This window comes from Corvus moneduloides, chromosome 2 (assembly GCF_009650955.1).
Source record: "Corvus moneduloides isolate bCorMon1 chromosome 2, bCorMon1.pri, whole genome shotgun sequence".
NCBI classification, from domain to species: domain Eukaryota; kingdom Metazoa; phylum Chordata; class Aves; order Passeriformes; family Corvidae; genus Corvus; species Corvus moneduloides.
In genome coordinates, this window is record NC_045477.1 from 39,083,625 (window position 1) to 39,106,508 (window position 22,884).

Genomic DNA, 22,884 nt, shown 5'->3' on the forward strand with positions numbered 1-22,884 from the left:
GTCCAGGACAGAGGCAGGATGTTTCCAGGTGGAAATCATTGATCTGTTCAGCGTGCTGGTGGCCGCTGTCATGCACATCTAGAGACACCTCATGCTGCCTTTTTGTTGGACTGGGACCATGCCCATACTGGGGTAATGCATGTCAGCCTTGGAGTGGGGTGTTTAAAGTCATTGTCTGGCCTAGGTTTGCCTGAGTAGCAGGGCTTACCATGCTTGTGAAAATATTTTCTTCTGCTGCGCAGGTAATTGCAAGTCTGAGATCAGAAAAGCACCTAACAGCTAAGGTTCAGCTTCAGTTCTTGATTTTCCAGGAGCCTTTTTACATCCAGGAAAATGAAATTTTATGTCTGTGCTTTCCTTTCCATCACCTTTCCTGAACATGACTAACTCTTTCTTTTAGGGCTGGGTGACAAGTCATCTGCCTGGACCAAACCCAAACCCACTTACTACATTTCCTGTTGTTCCCCAGCCTGTCCAGCCTGCTTCTGTCTGCCCTGGCTGATATCACCACACCAAGAGCTGTTGATGTATTTCCTTGTCTTGATACTTCCAGAAGTCATCCCTGAGTAGAGGAATGATAGCCATACAGTACAGTCTATTTTTAGCCTTTTAGAGACTCCTTCTCTGACCTTGGGCAGGCACTTTAATCACTCATTGTACCACTTCATAATTTTCAGTATGGACTAATCCTACCTTGTCTGCAAAGTACTTGTGGGATGGTAGCACTTGGGAGGTTTTTTTGCTTGGAAATTGTATTATAAAAGGGACTTGCGCCCTATTGGCATCCAGGATTTTTTAAGTTGTTGGCAGGACAGAGGATCACATCTCACTTCTTGGGTGGGAAAATGCTACCTTTTCTTGACTCCGAGGTACTGCTCTGTAATCTCCTTTCCGTCTCCACTATTTTGAAAACAGTCACTGAAGGAATACTGCTTTTACCCAGCAGTCACCAAGCTATCACAGGAAGCTGTTCATTGGGCGGATGGTTACTCTGCTGAACATAAACTCAGAGGAGCAGCTTCATTCCCTTTTTCTGCCAGTTCAGTAGGTTTGGGCAAAACGTTCTGAGGTGGATGCTGATTAGAGGTATGTGATCTGAGGGTCTTCATCCTTCTCCCTGTTGTTAGTATCTTCTGAGGGAGGGTCTCCAAAGGTGAGGTGATACTGAAGGGTTTTGAATGCCCCATACAGCACCAGGAGAGATAGGATGTGAATGCCTTTCCCAAGCATCTAAGCAGCTTGTGGCTGGCAGCAATAGTGGTGACAGACACCCCAAAAAGGGACAAAGGGGGCTCCCAGCATCTCCAGTGTTGCCACCTCTCTTCTTCCTCTCCCTCTCCTTTGGCCAGGCTCACAGCTGGAAAGGACAGCTAATACCTTCTTTGGGGTGGTGAGTCTGACTTTGCAGCATCCCCTCTGACAGCCTCAGGAACATTTCTGGCTGTGTCAGCCAAAATTCCTGCCGGGAACTGCTGCAATGCAGCACACCACACCCCCGCCGGCGCTGAGCCCCAGCCTGGACAGCCAGCGCTGCTCAGCTCCAGCCCTGCCGCTGCCATAGGCGTCCCTCCTCCTCTTCCCACCGAGCCCTGATGATTTCAGGTTGCTTGGCACCATCTCCTGACGGCAGTTGCTTCCGCAGCGTGTGTCAGAGCAGCCTGGCACACGTTCGGTTTCACAAGGTGCTGCCTGCAGAACGCGCTGGCTTCCCGAAGGGATCGGCTGTGGTTTCGTATTTCATTTCCCTCGCACGCTACACCCGAATTCCAGACCCTTTCTGGCTTCGCTGCTGCATGGACTCTGACCGTAGATCCTTTGCCGTACCCAGAGGAGGCAGACCGGGCTTCCCTCAGCTCCAGGGAGTGGACCATGAAGACGTCAATTGTATTCTTGCTTTGCATCTCAGTTTTCCCAGGCTTTTCCCAGGGCAGAGTCGTTAGAGAGGATGAAACTGGTTTTGCCGAGTGTAACGTGTTCTTCCCTGGACAAGTCCCCCCCGAAGGATTTACGGAGCCGTTCCATGTGAAAATCTGTCAGCAGTACAACAAAGAGCCACGCTTTGCAACCCTCTACAGTACTAAGGACAAAATCCCTCTTTATTCAGCTTTTAAGTTTACAAAGCCAGCTCAAAGTGAGGAGGAGAACTGGCTGGTTGAACCACAGGTAAGGCAGCTTTTCTTTCGCTGTAAAGCAACTGTTCCTGGAGAACATTTCCTCTGGGGTGAAGCTGGGGCTACAATTTTGCAAAGGAGGCAGGAACTCTGCTTGTTGAACTTCTGTTGGTATGAATTTAGCATGAGCAGAACTTATTTTTGTGCTTGGAACTGAGCAAACAAATAGTTTCTTATCCCAGGGAGCTTATAATGAAAACTGGGAGGCTGTTGCATGAATGTGCAGTCCCAGGGGAGAGGAAAGCTCTCTCTGACCACACCAGTGATGTGTCTGTCCTGCCCAGCCAGCTCTTGTGGGCAGGGAGCGCTGCTGGTGGGTTAAACATTGCAGTGTCAAGTTCAAAGTTTGTTCTGTTGCCAGTGTGATCACAGTGTTGATAGGAGTTCTTCAGCTTCACTAAGCAGAGATAAAACATCCATTTGTGGTTCACCAAGTTGATGCTGCAGCTTTTCAGTGTGTCCCACTGTTACAGACTGAGGTAGGGAAATGAGTTGCTGTGTCCTGGGGCATGCAGGCTTCAGTCAAGTCAGAAGTATGCAGTATAAAATGAATTTTGCCAGAGCCTCAGTAGTTTTTGTCTCCCCTGACGCTTGGCATGTTTAAGCAAGGCCTTCAGGCTGTTCAATTTAAAGGAAATCCTTTAAAAATTGGTGGTGCCCTAAGACAACATTAGCTCTTCTTCCCCCCCCAAATTTTAGATTTTTCAGCAGTGATAATGAGGAATTTTGTAGCAACATCAAGGTACCCCATCTGTTGAGCTCAGGAAAGATTGCCAGTGTGCAAGGGTGCTTTGTAAGGGCAGGAATGGCTGAAGTGTCAGAGCAGTGTGTTGGGAGTGTGGCCCTCAGCTACTGGATGTTGCCACAATCAAATTCACCCCTCTGCCAGGAGAATGCTGTGCTTATTTTTCTCATGTGTGGTGATGAGATACTAAGGCCACAAGGCCACAGGCAGTGAAGAGAGAAGATCCTAAGTGCTTATCACCCTGGACTATCTCAGGGCTCTCTGGGCTGGGTTTTGAGTTGTAGGAGTTCTTCTAAGGGCCTTTTGATCTGAGTTCCTTCCACTTCACAGGCAAGTTGTGGGAGCTTGCCCTTTCAAAACAGAGGAAGCTTTTTGGAGACTGTCATTACCGAGTTGTGGAAGGGTGGTAAGTTTTTAAAGCGTAAAGGAACCTAGGCTGGCAAGAATCTTTGGTCAGTGCCATGGAGGCAGCAAGGTAAAGCAGCAGAGATGAGGTCCTTTCCCATTTGCCTTGGCCAGTGACACGCTTCATCACCTCTAGCCCCCATATCTCCTCCTGCTTCTTGTGGTCCAACCCTCCCAACCTACCTAGGTAGGCTCAGAAGCTGTTCCTGCCATGGAGCAGTGGGCAGCCCCCCACCAGTAACTTCGGTTTTCCTGCACCTCCTTTTAGCTGGCTTCTCTGCCCTTCCTGCTCCATTCCTTTTCACCCCTCATCTTGTCTTTGTTCCTGCCAGCACTCCAGAGTCCCAAACCTTGTGTGTCCTGCCACCAAAACCTTCTGCAGCCTCAGAAATAATAGGGCAGGTGCTAACTTTAGTTGCTCTAGCTTCTCCAGAGCAGCCTCACAGGTTGACAGTAGTTCTTAGACTCATTAATGGATCCCCTTCATCCATTGCTGAAATGCACGTCTCAGAGGCAGGGAGTAGCAACTCTGCAGTTCCCTGGAGGAACCTCTGACTTAGAAAAGTACTGAGACAAAAAAAAAAAAATCTGCAGAAGGATATATAAGGGGAAGAAATCAAGAATATGAAAAATTCCTGTAACTCAAGAAATAAGTACATACAGCCCTCTCAGACACTGCCACTTGGAGGAGAGAGAGTGAGGAAGAGCTTTCACACCCATCATGTATGTTCTATCAAGGCTAGGTCAGATGGCTGCTGAAGGGAACTCTTAGCTACACCTGCTCTGTAGCATAGCCCAGGGAGCTCATATCACCAATTTTCTGGGTGATTTCCTTGCTGAGACAGGGGTAGCTGGGTACGAGCTGGCTGAGCTGCACAGTGGCACGGGCATGCACATGGAGATGCAGACACACAGCAAATGGAAAGAAATCACTGTAAAAGCATTCTCAGCACTCCAGTGAGGGCCTCAAGTTTGTCATATGCTTTTTGGGGGGGGGATTATGATGTAAGTGGTGAGGGCACCGTCTCACTCCCTCCTCAGGAATGTCTGCCTGAGAAACAAATGCCAAATGTAGCACAGCAGCAGTAATTGGGTGACAAGTGTGAGGTATGTCAGTGCCACCCACTGCGGATTGGCAGCTGGAAACAATGAATTAATTTGGCAATTAGTGAAAAAGTAGAGAGCAGGAAGGGTAGGCTGATGAGCAGGGTACTGATGGGACTCCCCCAGGCGCAGGTCTGAAAACCTGCTCTGCCATAGATTTCCTAGGGGCTGAGAGCAAGTCACTTAGGTGTCTTTCACCTCGTTCATTTTGGTTGTCTGGAAATCTCTGTGTTTGATTCTTTCTGTAGCTTAGACAGAGATGGAAAACTCTGGAGTTGCTTTTTCCATCCTAATGTATGAAGGGCTGGATGAATTGCCTCGTGTTTTCATTTGGTTGATGGCTACCACCAGGCAGATGACCAAGCTGGGATTCTTACCCAGCTACAGTGCAGCTACCTCTGAGCTGCTCTTGCAATCTCTCTTGGCAGAGAGTCAAGAAACAGGCACTTCTAGAGCCACTCGTGAACGTCCTACTACAGAAACCTCAGTGTAGGCTGCAGTGTGCCTCTTCCCTGACATACAAGTCCCACACTAAGGTTGGATCAAACATTTCCACTTCAATCAAAGGTGTAAGGGTGCCTGAGGAAGCAGTGGTGGGAGAGGGGTGCTGAACTTCACCAGGGATCCTGAATACCAGGGTGGGGAAGGTGGGAGGTCCTGCCTTGTTAAATGACCAAACTCAATGGAAGCTGCCTGCCCTAATAACTATGTGTTGCCATGCTTTTAATCCCCTCTGCCTCTGTCCCATCTGCACCCTCCACTTAATGACACACATCAATGTTGTTATGTGCTAACATCCACACAGGCTTCAGGCACATAAGTTATTTTTAAATCTCTATCTTATGATAAGGAGTTTACCTGTCTGCTTGGATTTTACCCTGAGCAGTTCCAGGTTGTTTGGACAGGTGGCTTCATGGCTGACTCCATGAACGCAGATATGCTTTGGGGTGACACAAGCCAGAAGCTTTTTGAAGCAGGGAAGAAATGTATCTTGCAATGCAGATTAGATGCAGTGCTGAGACAGCCTGCCTTTGGGACTGAGCTGGAGAAGGCATGAAAACCTCAGGTATGCATTAGTTATTACAAACCATAATAGGAGTTATTATAAGCATAATTAGGTGATGTCAGAGCCTGACACATGAACAGCACACAGCTGCATTTTTATCATATTCTTCTTTAACTGCACCCAAACAATCCCGATGGTATGTGCAAAGGCCTGAAACTGGACAGGTAAACAGGGACATATTTTCTTGATAGGCTCCTCAAGGTTTGCATGCAGCAGCTCATAAGGACAGAGAAATTAAAATTATTCTTTTTCATGTAGGTTGGGGATATCTGCCAGGAGGCAGAGCTGATCCATCTTAGGTCTATGTGTCCTTGTAGCATGGCAGCGCTCACTATGGGAGTGAGATGGGATGAGTGTCTCTGGGAGGGTTTAAAACTCCAAAGGGTCATAGCACTGAGGAGAGTTCCTGGGCACAGCCTCACATCTGTGCCCAATCCCCCTCACCTCTTCTGTGCGATTAAACACACTGGGTGCATCCCTTGTCCCATGGCACACCATCATCTCATCAGAAGGGGAGAATGGCAAGGGGAGCGGGGCCAGGAAGAGACAGTGCTTTTGTAGAATGCAGAATGTCTGGCCTCATCAGCCAGATGCAGCCTGTTGTTTGGGGTGACTAAGCAAGAGGGGCAAAATAAGGCAGTAAAAGTGCAGAATTAGCTCTTTTTTAAGCAGCACATTTAGAAAAAGCTGTGATTTGGGCATCAGCACATGGGACTCACAATGGTCCTCCCAGTCCTGAAGCAATAAGCATCAGATGCTTCAAAAAAAGAGCAAGAAACCTCCTTAGCAGGAGGTGGGGTAATGCAGCCCTCTGCAATGGCCAAGCTTGGCACTGTGACCAAGCTTGGTGCAGAGGGAGCCCTGCGCCTTGACTGCTGGGGGTTGGCTGATGCAGGACGCCAGCCAGAGCTCAGCTCCTGGCTGAGGGTGATGCACAGTTGCTGGCACTGGCCAGCACTGGCCTTTTCATCCTGATTCTCAGCACAGGCTGGTGCAGAACTGTGAGGAGGTGATGTGGCACTAAGAGGATGCAAACTCTGTGTAAGATTGCAAGGACACAGTTGGGTGTCTGTCCATGTGCACTGCAGGGTGGTCAAGAGACAAGGATGGATGACCTTGATGATGGCAGTGATTCAAGGTATAGATGTCTGCTATAGATGTCTCCAAAGTGCATATTAGATAGTGCAGTAAACAATTTATAGGCCGGGGCAAAGGCAGAAGGTTTAATTGGGCCAGCACAGTGCTGGGACCTGAGGGCCACAGTCTCTGAAACAGGGAATACAGAAGGCAGTGACTGCCAGAGATCGTCTGCCACCCCCGAGCTTCTACCAACATGTTCACCCTCTAATCTGAGGAACAAAATGACAATTTGGTGCAGCCCTCTGGAGCGGCTGCAGGCAGTGTCAATAGGAATGACTATGGATCAGACAGAGCTGTGGCCGCCTGAGAAAGACCTGAACACACCCTGACATTTAGTGCTTCTCCTCCCACTGCTCTTTACCGCCTCCACCTGCCCCCTTCCCCCGCCCCGTGCATGGCTCCAGGACAAATTTTGCTGCAGTAATTGCTACCTCTGGCTCTACAGCATGGGAACCAAAGACACCAGCAAGTAGCGCAGATTCCATCGAGGACCTTTGGTGATGGCTGTGTGGTCATTAAGGGTGAGGTTCAGACTATTAATGACGTGAGGATTAGACTGCTGATGACCAGCCCTGCAACAGCCCTAGGAGCTCACTGCTGTGTCTCCTGTTCAAGGCAGGGAAGTTCAGGTGACCTGACACGATGTATGGCTTCATGCTTGCTTCTTACACAATAAGTGGTAAATGCCTTCTCTAGACACCTTATACACCATGGCTTGTTTGGTTTTTTCTTTCCCCTTGGCTTGGATTTTATAGTTCAGAGGGACTTAAGCTGTCATGGTTAAGTTCTTAAATGAACTGCAGGTACCACCACAGTAGGAGGTGAAAACATGACCCTAAATCAAGCCATCTATTGGTCTCAAAAACCTCTTCTAGGACAAAGCACAAGTTAGAGGCTTCGTGTAGGGTGCCTGGTGAGATTTTGAAGGATGTGCTGTGCGGTGTACGAGACTCGAGAGCTGCGAATATCCTTTGGAGCCTAAACCAATGTGTTTGGCAGAGCAGCTAAGTAGAGAATACACTCCTCTGAAGCACTTCAAGGAAAGTAAGGAGAGGGTGCAGGATATAATCCAAGGCATGGCATCTACTAGTAGTGCTAACGAAGAGTAAATGTCAAGGCCCATGTTACACATTGCTTTCTAGGAAGGTGAATTGCATGCAGTAACGCTTCTCTCTACTCTTTCAGATAGATGATCCAGAAAATGACTTGCACGAAATGGTGCATGAAGCCGATATTGGCGGCACTGTGGCCAACCTTGGTGCAAATCAAGCCCTGACCTCAGACTACGTGGGCTCTGGCTACGAGAGAGGCCTTCTCAATCCCAGTGTGCTTAATGAGGAGGATTTCCAGGTGGCCACTTACACACTCACGAACGCTGTCCCTCTGAGCCCAGCTCTGAGCAAAAGCTGGCACAGAGACATTGGGAAGGTAGTGGAACAAGCTCTGATCTCTCACTGCTCCAAGATGGATCATCTATATCTCCTTGCAGGTGCAATTCCTTCCAGTGTCCGAGTTAAAGGCAAGGTGTCAGTGCCGGAGAGCCTCTGGCTGGCAGCCTGCTGTGATGCTCCAGAGGGATGGTCCCTGGGACTAGTGAAAAAAATCAATGATGAAAACAGCTTGGCAGACCTCACTGTAAGAGAGCTGGAGAAGCAGCTTCTACCAGGAGTTCACTTGTTCAAGGGCAACTGTGGGGAGGACAAACAAAGCCAGGAGAAAAGAGAAGCAGTATTGCAAGCTGTCAGTCAGATCCGCTCTGGAGAGCAAGTAGAAACAAGTGACAACCAGGAGACCAAGGACAGCGGCTGGGTGAGAAGAGTGGCTGGCATCATTGCTACCCCTTTCATCAAACTTCTGGAACTCCTCATCTACATCTTTGTGGAGCTGGTGAAATTTGTGTTTTATTTTCTGTGGCTTGTTGTAAAGCGAGTTGTTGGTACAGTTCTGGATGGAGTGTACAGCCTGTGGAATGGGATGGTGTCCTACCTTAAAGCTGTGAGCATGGTGCTCATCAGCATCCCCTATGATGCTGGGAGGGTCATCATCAATATCTTCCTGGGCTTCCTGCAAATTGTTCAAGATCTGATGTCCCTCACCTACAGGATCCTGAGCATCCCCGTGGGGTTCATCCTTCACCTTGCTGCTTTTCCTTACCACTCCATCTGTGCCATTCCCTCTGTCCTTAAAGACATGGCCACTGGGATCGGGGGCACCTTTTCGCTGGTCATCGATGCCACAGCTGCAGTTCTGCATGGTTTTTATTACCTAGCTGGTCACATCGTCAAACGGTTTGTCCCTAAAGGCTCCTCTGATGACTGATAGGGACGGAAACCAAGGCTGCAAATACATGGAATGAAGGAGGAGTGGGGCAATGCTTTAAGATACGTGGCCAAATGCTGTCAATTTCATTCTGGTATTTATTGTAGTGACATTAATAATAATGAACTGACTGGGGAATAGCAAGGAGGGCCAAGGCAATGTTGCTTGGGGCCGCCACCACTGTAACTCAAGTTCTGTCTGTTGTAAAATGTTCGGGTTTTATCGGTGCGGGCCACAAAGTTTCTGTGATTTGCAGGTGTCAAGATGCTTCCTCTGGGAAATGCACACTAAATGTGGTACGAGGTAATTTCTTTCTGGCTGTGGTGACACTGAGACTTATGAAGTGTCAGTGAGCTCTGCAGAAGCCCATCCCTTCCAAGGAGCAGGTGGTGGTGGTCAGGGGAGGACTTTGGTTACAGAGGGTTACTGGGACTTGATGAAAGGAGAAGGAGGCAATGCCTTGGGGCTGGGAAACAGCAGGGAGCGGGGTGGAATGGGGGCAAGGTCCTGCTGTTGGCTGCATTGCTCATTTTTCTGGTGTCCCACTGGTAGAGGGGTTGCAGCTGGGTATATCTCATAGTCCTCAGGCCTTTCCAGACGTCTGAAACTGCATGGATCTTGCAGCAAGGAAAGACCCAATGCCCATTTTTTTTGCATGATGGGAAAGCATTTTTCCTTAGCCATACCAAGGTCATCTTCCCCCAACCCTTCCTTGCTGTCTGGTGACCACTGAAGGTCTAAGCCCTGAAAATTCAAGATGTGGTGTTCTCTGAAGGTCTAAGCCCATGAATGTCTTAGCTCTGAAGCCCTCGTGTCTGCTCCAAAGCCCAGCAGATCTGCGAGTCATACTTTTGGCTTCTGTTGCCACCTGCCTTGCCTCCCTTGAGAGCTGACTGCTCCTGAAGCACTCAGGGGACTATGGACTGTCAAGGGGGAGGAGAGGCAGGAGGGATCCCTGGCTGCAGCTCTTGTTTTGCTTTGTGAAAACCCACCTGGTGAACCCATGCACAAACACTCACTTTAATGCCAGAGGCAAAACCAACCGCTCTTCGGCACTGCTCATCCTCTCTGCTCACTCTTCACACCATCTTCCCTCTGCCAGCATGAGCCATGTCCTCCAGCATCAGCACCACTGGAGCTGGGGCACACATCAGGCTTTGCAGGGGACCATCAAGTGTTAGTAGCCAGATGAGGGGCACAGAGACACCTGCGGCTGCTGGAGAAAGGCACAGGAGTGCTGCCCTTCCCTGGGGCTTGGCTCAGCAAGGGGCTTTGGATCTCTTGGTGCAGTTGCCTACAGGAGGGAGGCTTCTTGTCTCAGCAGCATTTACTTTGACTGGACTCCAAGAGGCATTTGGGAGTCCTACCTACATGGTTCCTTCCTTTCACACGCATCTGTGTCTCTCCCTCCAGCGCCAGCTTGGTGTGGACCCCTGATCTGCCGTAGCATCCCATGATGAGTCCCAGGAGTGATGGTGCTGCCATCTCAGTGGTGCTGTGTTGGTGGTGGCCTGTCCTGGGCTGAAGAAAACTCAGTTACTAACATGGCAGCTTTGCCTCTCTGCATGTAGCTTGCAGCAAGGCTGAGCTGGCATGGATGGATTCAGAGGGAAAAGGAGATATGGCTGGTTCATGATGGGACAGAGTAGTTTCTTCAGCTCAGGGGCTATGTTCAACGCAACCAAATGTGTGTGTGCACATCCCAGACCAGCACACCCTGGCCAGGTGGCACCTTGTTCAGCAGCGATGCAAATGGCAAAGTTGGGGATGCCAACAATGGTGAAGTGGGGAAGCAGTGGCATGAGTGGGAAGAGAGGATGACTCTTCGTCTCTCCCTTCATGGGCACAGCTGGTTTATGGAGGAAGAGAGGCTGACTGCAAGCAGCACTGGCTTTTTTCAAAAGGAAAGGCAGCTTTTGTGTGCCAGTAGAGGTATAGCTGGGTAAAGTCAGTGGTGTTCTACTATAGGAATGTTGGGTGCAAGGGACAAGGTCACTGCTCCTAACAGGCAGAGAACAGCCAGCGGATGCTCTCCAAACTGAACTTTGCATTTCTGCCCACTCAAACATGCCTGGTCTGCTATCAAGACAGATGTGGAGCTGATTCCCCGCTCCTTCATGAGACTCTGTCTCAATCCTGGTACTCCTCTAGGGCTACATGGCAGCTCTCAAGGCAGGAAAGCAGCCAGCTCAAGTCCAAGGGGATGCCAGGATGGGGTGACAGGGGCCCCAGCCTGGGGTCCCCAGGATTCCCAGCAGCCTCTGAAGGCATGTGTGGCAGCAGCAGCTCTCAAGTGCAACCCAAGCACTGGGGAGAAGGGGTAGCTGCCCCCCACAGCTGTCTTGCACCTTGTGTGTGGCCTTATGTCTGACCCATCTCAGCTGTGTGGCACTGCACAGCAGCCAGCCATGCCCTTCCTGGGGTCTCTGTATCCAGAGCAGCTTCCCTACACCTGAACCCAGCAGCCCCTGCATCCCAGGTCCACCAGCATCTCCAGTGCAGCTCTGCAGTCACAGTGACATGGGAGCTCACGTGCTGATAAGCAGCAAAGCTGAGGCACCTCACGAGGTCTGCATTGTCAAATTGCCACCACTGTCACTACCCCACCTGGCTCAGGCCAGCATGTCTCTGCTGCAGCCATGACTTCTGACAGCAAGGGGACAATCCTTGAAATCTAAGGCACTGCAGCTCTATTGGATTTGGGCAGATGTGCAACCGTATTATTAAAATTGTCTTAACATGCTCAGATGTCAAATGCTAAGTACAGTAACGGACATGGGGCATTTCTCTTCTGTGCTGCATGTCTGAGTAGGCAGAGGGAAATCTGCCTTGAATATTGAGCAATTATCACAGAACAAGCAACATCCTGCAAAAAAACACTGTTTGAGATTCTTCTTCTCTAGGCATGATTTATGGCTCCTGAGCTTTACTCTATCCTTGGAAACATACGGCTTCAACAAAATAAAATTAACTTTTCCAAAGAGAGGCTGGTATCACTTTCTGTCACAGTTGCAAATGAGATAATACAACCTAGGGTGCCCTGACTAATCAAGAAAACACCAGCAGCACAGTTGTTCCTTGTAACAGCTTGACATCTGATATTAATGGCTCTTTTGTGCTTTTTATACACCTTTCCTCTCTCAAAGCACTGTAAGACTCAATAATTAAGCTGCAGAATAAGTAGGTAAAAGCTGAGATGTGGCAGGCAGTGAATATGACTGTGTGTGCCAGGAGAGGGGATTGTTTTACTCCAGTGAGATGCACTGGAGTGCAGCATGATAGCCAGTTTTTATACAGAAATCACAGCGCAGCAGCACAGTTCTTCACAGCTCACAGGGAGAAACTCCCTCTTGTGCAGGGCCAGTCCCTGGCCTGGCTTCATCACAACTTCCTTACCTTTCCTGAAAGGGCTAATTATACTCTACTGAAAGTATAGAGATCCTGTGATGAGTAAACCAGATGTTGGTTTTGCAGGTACCTATGTTTTGCAGGTACCTCTCTTTGGGCAGATGAATCCCTGCAACTGAATCTGCATCTGTCTCAAGTCCGCAGGAGCTGGTGAGGCACTGGTACATGTTGCCTGGAGAAGCTGTGGATGCCCCATCACTGGAAATGGTCAAGGTCAAGTTGGCAGGTTGGCTGGGGCTTTGATCAGTGTGGTCTAGTGGAAGATGTCCCTGCCTTAACCAGATCACCCAGAGGTTCGACAGAGGGGTATCTGCACCTCGAGGTGACCCTTGTCACTGCTGCATCCACCCTGGGGCTGGGCATCCACAATGGCAGAGGAACTCAGTAACCCTGGCAGGACAGCCCCTCAGTCTCAGGCCCTCTGGGTCACACCTCTGCTGCCACTGCACGTTTTGGAGCTACTCACCTTGTGTGGAACTCCATCAGCAGCTCTGTCCCTCCCTCTTGTCAGGGAGCTGCTCCTGCTCAGCAGGGAATCGAGCCGTACTTGCTCAAAGGTTATCTCTCCAGCATAGTCAGTGCCAGAAAATGGAAAAGGTACTGGAAAATAAATACCAGTGCAACTCGTTTGGCCAGGAGGGATTGTCTGGGAGCAAGGAGTGTGAGGTGTGTCTGGGGTGTGTGTGTATTAGTGAGGTTGCAATACTGTGGGTTTGGCATGGGATGACTTCTCTCTGCTGCACAGACTTCTGGGCTGTTGGACTTACTTTGGTGGATCTCACACTGGGTAACATCTGCTATTGATTTCCATAGAACTGGTGTTTCCAGCCAAGCAGAAACGCCTAAAGACTTTCCAGTGGTGTTAGTGTTACAGCTGGTTGGAAAATCTCCAAGGAATTATATTCTGTCAGAACAGGGTGATTTATCATACAGGGCTCTTTTCACAGCAATTTACCATTTTTAGTGGAAAATATTTTTCAGGTCCAGGTTGGAACAAGGACAGGAAACATCCAAGAGCAGCCCAGGATCTGGATTAGTGGTTTGGATGTGGACATTCAGCACCCACTCCTGCCTTACAGCAGGTTTGGCATGTGAACGTGGCTCTCTCCATTTCAGAAGCATATCCTTCAGCCATGGCCCGTCTTAGCATATGTGTCATTTTCTTCCAGGGTAAAAAAACCCTGTCTCCTTTCCAAAAATGCTGAAATTGTGACAATATTCCTGAGAGGTAGAAGCCATTTTCTACTGAGCCAGCAGCACAGTTGCATGCAAAACTGAAGCAGAGGCATCGAGTTCTTCTGCAGTATCACCTTTATGAATAAGTTGATGTATTAAGCTAATTTAACATGGTGAAGAATGGACTTCTGCAGCAGATGGCATTGTGTGACTTTTCCAAATCCCCAGTACCTGCTGGTAAAAGGTGGTTATGGACCAATGCCAGGAGCTGCAGCAGGTGGGCAGGACTGTGCTGTTGGGCAGGGGAGGAAATGTGGAAGAAGAACATCAGACCAGATAAAAGGAAGAAATTTCTTTTAAAATGAGGGTAAATCACAGGGTAAACCCTGGTACAGGTTGTCTAGAGAGGTAGTAGGTGCTCCAGCCCTGGAAACATTCAAGGTTAGGCTGGATGGGACTCTGAGTGACCTGATCTGGTTGAAGATGTCCCAGGTTGAACTATGTAGCCTTTCAAGGTCCCTTGCAACCCAAACATTCTACGATTCTGTGAAACCAAGTGGCCACCAGCTAAACAGTGGACAGTAAGGGCTGAGAAATGGTCTCTGCTTGATTCTGACACCAACCATCTGCTGAGATGCCTGAAGCAGCTCCAGAGGGATGATATAATAGACTCATGGAGACATCACTTTCTGGATTTATGCTATCTAAATGTAGGCATTTAAAATTTCTTCTCTGCAGGCACAGGAGTCCCTTTGTTCAGTACAAATGCCTCACCTGGCTTTCAGCTGGGCACCTCAGCTGGGTGCCTAAAGCTGGGACCAATAAAGCTTAGCTCGGGTTGGTGGCTGGTGGGGCTTGTCCCACCCTTGAAGACCCTTGAGGGGTCCACTGACATGGTTCACCCAGATGATGGTACAGGTGGGATGCTCTTTCCCACAGCCCCTTGGAAGGCCCTTGGGTCACTAAATCCTTCTATGCAGGTAGGACTAATATCAGGGTCTGATGCCTCCTGAGTGCCGCTGGAAATGACCCACAGCGCTCACAGCCACGTTTGGGTGGTGGTGGGGGTTGTGTGTGGCCCTATTGAAACAGAAGGGATTAACTACTTTGTGCACCTCAGCCACATGGCTTGGCCTGACCTGTGTGGAATGAATCCAGCCCCCAAAGAACTTCGCCCACAGTTTTTTGAGTTCACGGAAAACATGCGTATTTGTGGGGTGGATGAGTTCACCCCTCACCCTCAGGCACCTGGAGGAGTTAACTGTACACCTTTGCTCTGGAGATGACAGCCTGCACTTGAAAACACCACTGCATTCTGCAAAAATGAGGTGAGTGTCTGATGTGGGGCAAGGGGCTGCCTTCTCAAGGATCTGTGAGGGCACAGAACCCATGGCTGCAGAAGAGGCTTGAATGGTAAAAGTGGCTGTCCTGGTGTTAGAGGGGGGCAAATCTGAGGCTCATCATCACAGCAGTTGAGGATGACTACTCAGATAGAATCATTAAGGTTGGAAGAGACCTCTAAGATCATTGAGTCCAACCATTGACACAGCACTACCAAATGCACCACTGAACCATGTCCCCAAGTGCCACATCCATATGTTCCTTGAACTCTTCCAAAGATGGTGATTCACCAATTCCCTGAGCAGTCTGCTCCAATGCCTGACCATCCTTTCAGTAAACAAATTTTTCTTAATCTCAAGTCAATTGCTCCCCTGGTGCAATTTGGGGCCATTTCCTCTTGTCCTGTCACTTGCTGCCTGGGAGAAGAGACTGAACCGAACCTGGCTGCAATCAGCTTTCATGTGTGATCAAGGACAAGTGAACAGGTGTTAAAAAAATGCCCTAGGGTATATCACCGTGTCCTGCAGCCGTAGGGAGGAGGAGAGAAGGTCCAGCAGGCAGGAATTGTGCAGCAAGATTGATTTATTTAATTATTTTACAAACTCTTTTTATAGACTTTTTTCTTCATAGTCTAATTGGACAAAGGATCAGCACCCCTTGGGGGTGATTGGCTAAAATCCTAAAACATCCATTGTCAAAATAGTTTTCTACTGTACTATAAACAATACTTTTCAAGGTTGCAGGTGTTTCATTGTTTACAGAACTCTGATACCTCTTCTGTGAGAGAGAAAAGTCTCTTACGGACTTAGAAAATAGCAAGAAAATCCTTGCTAGCAGCATTTTTGTATCCACAAACAGGCTCTCAGACTCCAGTGATGAAAGGTAATTTTGTCCATCCCCAGATCCTGTAATGCTTCAGATCATGCCCCCATTCCCAGTCCAATGGAGGTTTGGTGGTGTAGGATCTATCTGGGAACTTGGTACCTGTTCTTTATTTCTCTCAGGAGCTTATTCAAAATCTCACTCTTCCCCCAGACCCCATTTCCAGCTGTGAACAGATGCAGCTGTTCAACACTGAGCACATTCCCTCAACATGTTCTGCTGGCACTGCTGTGACTCCTGTGGACACAGCACCGGGGGCTTTGGACCTCTGTGGCTGTGGGGATTTGCACTCAGGTCTACTAACCAGAGCTGGTAATGATGCTTCCAACTGAACTGCTCCTGTTCCTGTTTTTCACAAAAAATGTGTTTTTGTTGTTTTGTTTTTTCATCAGCAAAAAAAAAAAGAAAAAATGCCTAGGGGTTACCTTAAATCTAATACTGTGTTTTCAGCCAATCTTTTCAGCATCACTGTGCTGTATTGCAGATGTGAGGGCAGTTTCATCTTCTGCGAGCTAAACGCTGCATCCCAACTGTGATTCCCCTGACGTGGAGGATGGAGGCGGATCTGAGTCCCTCAGGACAGATGATTCAGGGCAGATGTCACCCTCTGGTGGAGTCTCTGCCTTTCTCCACGGGTTGCAGAGGAAGCCAGGAGAGATTAGCTAGGTCATTTTGCAAGGCAAATTTAATGCCTGTATTCAGGCAGCATCATCTCCCCAGCCCAGCCCTTCTGGTGCTTTCAGAGATGCTGGGACATATCGGCATGGGAGAGGAGGTCTGGGCTGAAGCTAAGCCCTCCTCCATGGGTCTGCACACTGTGGCAGCAAACTGCTGGGAATCTCCTTCCTGGGCAAGTCAACACTGAATGTTGGAGGTCATCGCTCCTAAGACACTTCCATTTTGACTGAAATCACGTTTTGTTGCATTTGTTATATCTAGTTTTTGGCAACGTTTTATTGCCTGGATATACTGATACTCTGAAGACCAGCCCCAGGCAGGAGGAGAAGGAGGAGAAAGAGGGCACTTTCCTGCAGGTCAGAAACCTTCCAGTTTTGCTGCAAGGGCCTGAAAAAAGCCTGGGGAAAAAAAACACATATGGAAGATGTGGAGGGTTTTAATTTAGCAGGAAATACAAATGCAGTGATCATCTTCCTGTATATATTGAAAAGCTAACAAAAGATCAATGATATTTACATGAGCTCATTAGCATTATGAATGATGTTATTTAAAACTTATGTAATTCTAGCCTGGGCTTGTAGAGCCTCTGCTCCTCTTCCCAGGTGCCTTGCCAGGTAACTCCAATCATGATCTAATTAAAAGTTTTTGGGGGAGTTTCCATGCTCCCACATTGCCTATAATTTGGTCTAATCTAGTGCGTAGTGCTGAAATGAAGTCGTGCAGGTGGGTGCACTTCAGTTAATGTACACTTCGTAGAGTGGATCCACTGATGGCTCTGCACAGGGGTCCAGGGCTGGTCACCATTTCTTCCCATGCTATGGCACAAGGAGCCTGAGGGGATGCTGGGAAGAAGCAAAGGAGACCCCGGCACAAGCGGAAATCCAACCCTACAGCTGTGGGCTTGCTCGGGCCATGAGTGGGCAGCCAGTCTCTGCTGGCAGTGGCACACCACTCTGCTGGCCACCCTGCCCTGCTCATGGCTTCTTGGCTCCAACCAGGAGGCTGGGAGTGCCCACGCTCCCAACTGATGGTCATGGGGCACACCAGGGTGTCTCCCTGTGCTCCATGAGGAGGGGAGGAACCTGGGGAGGCTTGGGCTTAGCCCATCCAGGTGTCTCCCCATGGATGTGCTGCCCATGCAGGGCTGCCTACCCTTATCCCAGCCATGGCCCTTTCCCAGGTCCCAGGGGCATCTCACAGTGGTCACCTATGGGCTGCAGGGAAGTTTGTCCCGCAGGCACTTGGTGTGGGCAAATGAGCATCCCTGTGACGTGGTCCCTGGTCTGCCACCGCCCTTTGGTCTCTGGTGTGAGAGCAGGAGGCAGGGGGTAGATGGCAGCAGAGTGGTGGCCCAGGAGGATGGTCAAAAATGTCTCGGGGAATCACCAACACACAGATGTTTTTGGCTTTGGATTTCCTGGGGGAAACCAGCTGGAGAGATGAGGATGCGGTGTGGGGGAGCAGGGCTGTCCTCTGCCTGCGCTGGGTACCCCCATCTGAGCACTCACACCACATGCTGGGTGAAGGAGCAGGGACCAAGATCAGGGCAGGGCTCACTTGAGGGCACTGTCCTGCCCTGCTGCTCACCCATGCTCTGGGACTTCTAGGAACTAAATCAGGAATTCCACAGCAGCCCTTGGCTTTGAGGAACAGTGCAAGATTTTTTTTCTTTTTCACGATGTTGCTGGAGACATGGTCACCCTCCCAGTCCTGAGCTGCTCTGGCACCTGGGGGTGACAGCCACACGACTGGTGAGGGGGCAGGAAGTTCTGCCTGGACCTAAGATGACAAATACTTTCAGTGTTTTGGAACTCCCACTGAAAGCAAATAAAGAAGCACTTTATATATGTACAGATATTTATATATGTACATGTATTTATTTTATTGTGATCACTGCATCCTGCAGCTGGAGGTAAAGTTACACCCGAAAGGTCTGCAGCTTGTGTTAACTAGTTTTGTCTTTCTGAGGGGAAATGATCATCTTCCCCAGGACAAACTTCCCTGGTGATCCCTCAGCACTAAGTCACCCTTCTCTGGGGCTGGATGGGGCAGAGCACAGGACTGGGGGACCTGGGGGGCAATTTGACTGCTAGATAAGCTTGGCACTGCCCTGAGCACCCTCAGCACACATTTCCTCTCACTGCTTCACAGGCCCTACCTGTTTTTATGGCTCTTACCAGCTTCTGCTCTGGGGTTTGCCCAGGTCTCCCTGGAAGAGGGATTAAATAATCTCTGTGTTAAATAATACATAGACTAAAACCCACTACAAAGGCACGGAGAGGAAAGACACTTTGAGGACTGGATTTTGTCCCAAAACACAGTATGTTCTGCTCCAGAGATGTGTTCCCCAGCATGGGGCAAATGATGACTCAAACAGGAGGCAGGTTTTATGCATTTTATTTAACCAATGAAATTCCTACTGATAACAATGAAAGTAATTTCAGCAAGTATAAATGCGATACAGTTTTAAACAAACCCCATTGTTCCGTACCTATAAATAGATTTTTCAAAACCTCATAAAAAGTGCAGATTTATGAATTGCTGTTAAAATGTTAATACATGATTCCTTTGTTTAAAAATGCGTTTTTGTCTCTTAACTCACAAAAAAAGAAAGTTCCTTCTGCATCTGTTCAGATAAATTCAAGTCGGGTAACTTAAAAACTAACAGAAGTCACACACAAAAAAATCCATCCCACTAGGTCAGTCTGTCCTTTGCAAAAAAAAAAAAACAAACAAAAAACAACAAAACAACAAACCCAACCAGCAACAATAGGAAAGAAATTATAAAAGCTGCTGTGGGAACCCACAGTGAGCTCCTAGCAGCTGCCTCACTTTGCAGGCAAACCTCCTGTGAAAGCATGGAGCCCGTGGCCTATCTCCTGAGCTCAGGGCAGGTGGTGACCTGGGAGGCAGGACAGGAGATGGGCACCTGCCCACAGGATGCTGTAGGGACTGTGGGACCCATAGAGCTACCACACTTCCCCACTTCCTGGTGGTGGGAGGGAGCTGCAGGATCAGAGCTTTGTCCTTAACCCTCCATCCCAAAACACCTGCATGGCCGTGGCAGAAGGAGGCAAGAAGCTGACAGCTGCTGGGCTGGGCTGGGTACAACTCACCCCCTGTCCAGAGGGTCAGAGGTGGGAGATGCAATGAAATGCCCCTCCCTGGGCACAGCGCTGCCCCAGCCAAGGGGGCTCAGCCCCATGGCTGCCAACGGGGAGCCAATGCTGCTTCTTACCCCAGTGTGCCAGGCTCTCCAGTCAGCAAATCAAGGGCTAACTTTTGCACTTGAGAGAGGCTTGGAAGCTTTTTGGCTGCAGAAGTGCCGTGACCATGTTTGTGGTCCAGCAGCTGGTCTGTCCATCCCTCTCATGTCAGCAAGGCTCACGCCTGCCCCGTGCATTGGTGAGCAGAGTGTGGGAGGCAGCCAGTGGCAGGCTTACGGGCACAGGGGGCTGAAATAGATGCCAGGCCCCAGCCTTCGCCACGTTTGGGTCCATGTGTGGTCAAACGCAGGGTGGCCGTGTGGCTCGGGCCGTGCTTTTTGCAGAGAGGGGCTCAGCTCACCCACAGTCGAGAGAGGTCAGCTGGTGCTTCTCCCTGTATCTACAGTGGTATTTTATCTACAGCAGGGTCTGTTTAGCAAGAGCAGTTTAAAGTGGCTATGTTTATCAAGTTTGCTACTTTATGAATTAAAAAAACAAAACAAAACAACAAAACAAAAAACCAAACCCCAAAAACTATAAATACAAAGACTCTCACACACCAGACACTTGCAGCCTGTGTGACTCATAAACTGCATCAATATTCTGTTAAAAAGCTTATTCTACTTAGAACTATACATAGTACAAGAGACCGAAAAGTGGCAGTCGTGTACGAGCACGCTACCTGCCCCAGGGTGGCCCACAGTCAGGTGCTTCCTAAAAAATCAAGGAGTTACAGTAACATGGCACAGGACTGCAAAGCCGATCACAGCTTCTGCTTACACTGCATACAAAGTACCAAGGGGAACACAAAAAAGAACTGGTGTTAATACTGATGGATTAAAGAGTAACTATAAAGATCAAAACAGACGTTCACAGCATGCTACATATATTGCTCACAAACTTTTTTTTTAAAGAAAAAAAAGGCTAATACAAAACAAGGAGTTGGCAGTCTGATTTTCAGTTATGTTGGATAGAAAGATAAAGCATATACATTCATCGTGTGGCTTTCCAGCAAAAGGAGAACAGGGTAAAACCGAGAGATTTCAAGTTTACCAAATTCCTATTTTTTTAAGCTACAATTCATATCCAGTTCTGGTCACAGTCGTGAAAAGACCTCTGACTGCATTGCCTTGCAGAGTCCAAGGGCTGTAGCCTAAATATTATTATTTCCCCCCTAAAAATGGCCACATCACCCACCACCATGAGCGGGCTGCTCCGGCAGCCACCTGGGCATGTGGCAGCTGGGGTGGAGGGAAGAGGTTTGGGTCTGGTGGTACGACATGAGCATGAAGTGAGGAATGAGACACAGTTTTGGACTTTTGGTGTTTGGACCTGCTGCTGTTGCTGCCGCCAGACTCCCCAGCCGGAGACACAATGCTTAGTGATTGACCCATTTTGCCTCAAAACTCCCTTCAAACGGCTGATGGGGATGGGAAAATGCAATTCAATAGCAGCAAGTTTTTCTTGGGCAGAGCAGTTCCCTTCCCCTGCTCCATCTCTGGAGTAAGGAAAGGGTCCCAGCTCTTTTCCCAAAGAAACCCTCTGGACACCTTGGAAGGAGGCATCCTCCACTACCTCCCCTATGCACAGGCATACAAAAGAACCTCTCAGACACATCAGTGAAGTTTCTTCAACTGACCAACACCTCAACTCCTCCTGCTCTGGCCCCCTGGGAGCGCCTGTGGTCTGTACCTCCTGATGCTGACAGCATGGCTTGCTCCCCACAATTACTGTAACAATTGGCATCTCCAGTACCTCTACCTACTGTCAGGAACAAGGTTTCTATTTTCCACAAGCCCTGATGATACTCAGTACCCACAGGAACATCCAACTCTGTCTCCAGCAACCACTCCACAACGTGCATTTGGATTTTTTCCCATAGATAAATGAAAAACCCACATCCACTTATTCCAGAGGCTGGATGCAGTCTGCCTGGCTGCAAAGTATCCAAGGGGCTGCCAACCTGATGGCCCTGTAAGCCTGCCTGGCAGAAGGGGACCTCAAATTCCCTGTTAGATGTCCCTCTGAGAAACCCGCACAGCTGAATAGCTCAAGCATGGGGTGTCTCACCAAAGAAAGCATTTCCTTAGTGGATCCACTGGATTTTTACTGTAACTCCAGAGATAGGCTTTGACACGCTACTGGCAAATGCTACCTAAATGTAAGCAAATACTGAATTTCATCCTTTTGAACCACATTTAGAATTTTCCTGTCCAGAAATAACCTACTACGGCAATTAAGTGTTTCTAAATGTGAGAAAGAGCCTCTGCACTTAACAACAAGCAGTGGTAGAGGAACCTTGTTTTCAAGGTTGAGGCTGGGAGGTTGTCCCTGCATGGCTGCTTGGGGTCAGGAACTGGGAAGACAGGAAGCACTTGATGAAGGACAGGGGTGATGGCAGGTTGGAAAATGACAATTTTTCCCCTGATGAGCAGCAAAGGATTAAATATCTGCAAGAGAGACCTGATGTGTATTGGGGGAGCAGCAGCATGACCGCCTGCCAGGAAATGTGCTCTAAGGAATAAATTAACACTGATCAAGATGCTCCTAAAGTTTCCTCATACTACTGTGCTCTCTCCATCTCCTACACCTGTAATCTGTGCAGTAGGAATGAAATACTAAATTAATTTTCACTTGGAGATAAAATGTTTCACTTACAATTTCCAAAAACAGAAAAGCTGGTGGATGCATCTCTTCAGACAAACACAGTGCTGGGGGACATGACAAACAGTAAATCTGAAGTTCAGGTAACGAAAACTATTTTGTCCAGCTCTTGGAATGATTGCTAACAGCAAACTATTTCTTACAGCTTTATAATCAGATCCGCTCTGGGAAAGTTCATTTACAATGAATCCACTCCCCTCTTCCTTTATTTTGGGCTACATCACCCCTTATTTATGGGAGAAGGATCCAAATATCTACAGAAAATAACTGAAAGAACATCACTTGAGATCAAGAAGATTTGGAGTACTTCTTTTGATCCAAAAAGTTTTAGTTCAGGCACATGCTATCAACTTACTACCACCAGTGAATGTTTTCTGCAAGTAGAGGTTAAATAACCCAGCTCTTCTGAAAGGATTCCAAATTCTGGATCATGAGCCTGAAATGCATGCCTATGTTCATGGAAAACACACATGAGAAACACTGAGAACCTGTTCTGCAAGAGCAGTGGCTTACAGTTTAACTGCTTTAGGAGAGATTTCTCTAAGTCTACATTAAGTCCCCAAAACAACCCTTTTCATT

General features: G+C 48.6%; 1 protein-coding gene across 1 annotated transcript; it reads left to right on the plus strand.

Moving 5' to 3' along the window:
* The first annotated feature begins 1,484 nt into the window (after nt 1–1,484).
* On the plus strand, nt 1,485–11,935 carry ENDOD1 (endonuclease domain containing 1). The gene is made up of 2 exons (XM_032099200.1): nt 1,485–2,163; nt 7,817–11,935. The coding sequence occupies exons 1-2, from the start codon at nt 1,870–1,872 to the stop codon at nt 8,948–8,950; spliced, it is 1,428 nt and encodes a 475-aa protein (XP_031955091.1). The 5' UTR covers nt 1,485–1,869; the 3' UTR covers nt 8,951–11,935.
* The last annotated feature ends 10,949 nt before the right edge of the window (nt 11,936–22,884 follow it).

Excerpts from the sequence above, each read along its gene's own strand:
- ENDOD1 (XM_032099200.1), top strand. The coding sequence starts at position 1,870 with ATGAAGACGTCAATTGTATTCTTGCTTTGCATCTCAGTTTTCCCAGGC. Across the intron at positions 2,164-7,816 it reads ACTGGCTGGTTGAACCACAG|ATAGATGATCCAGAAAATGA; the intron begins GTAAGGCAGCTT and ends CTACTCTTTCAG.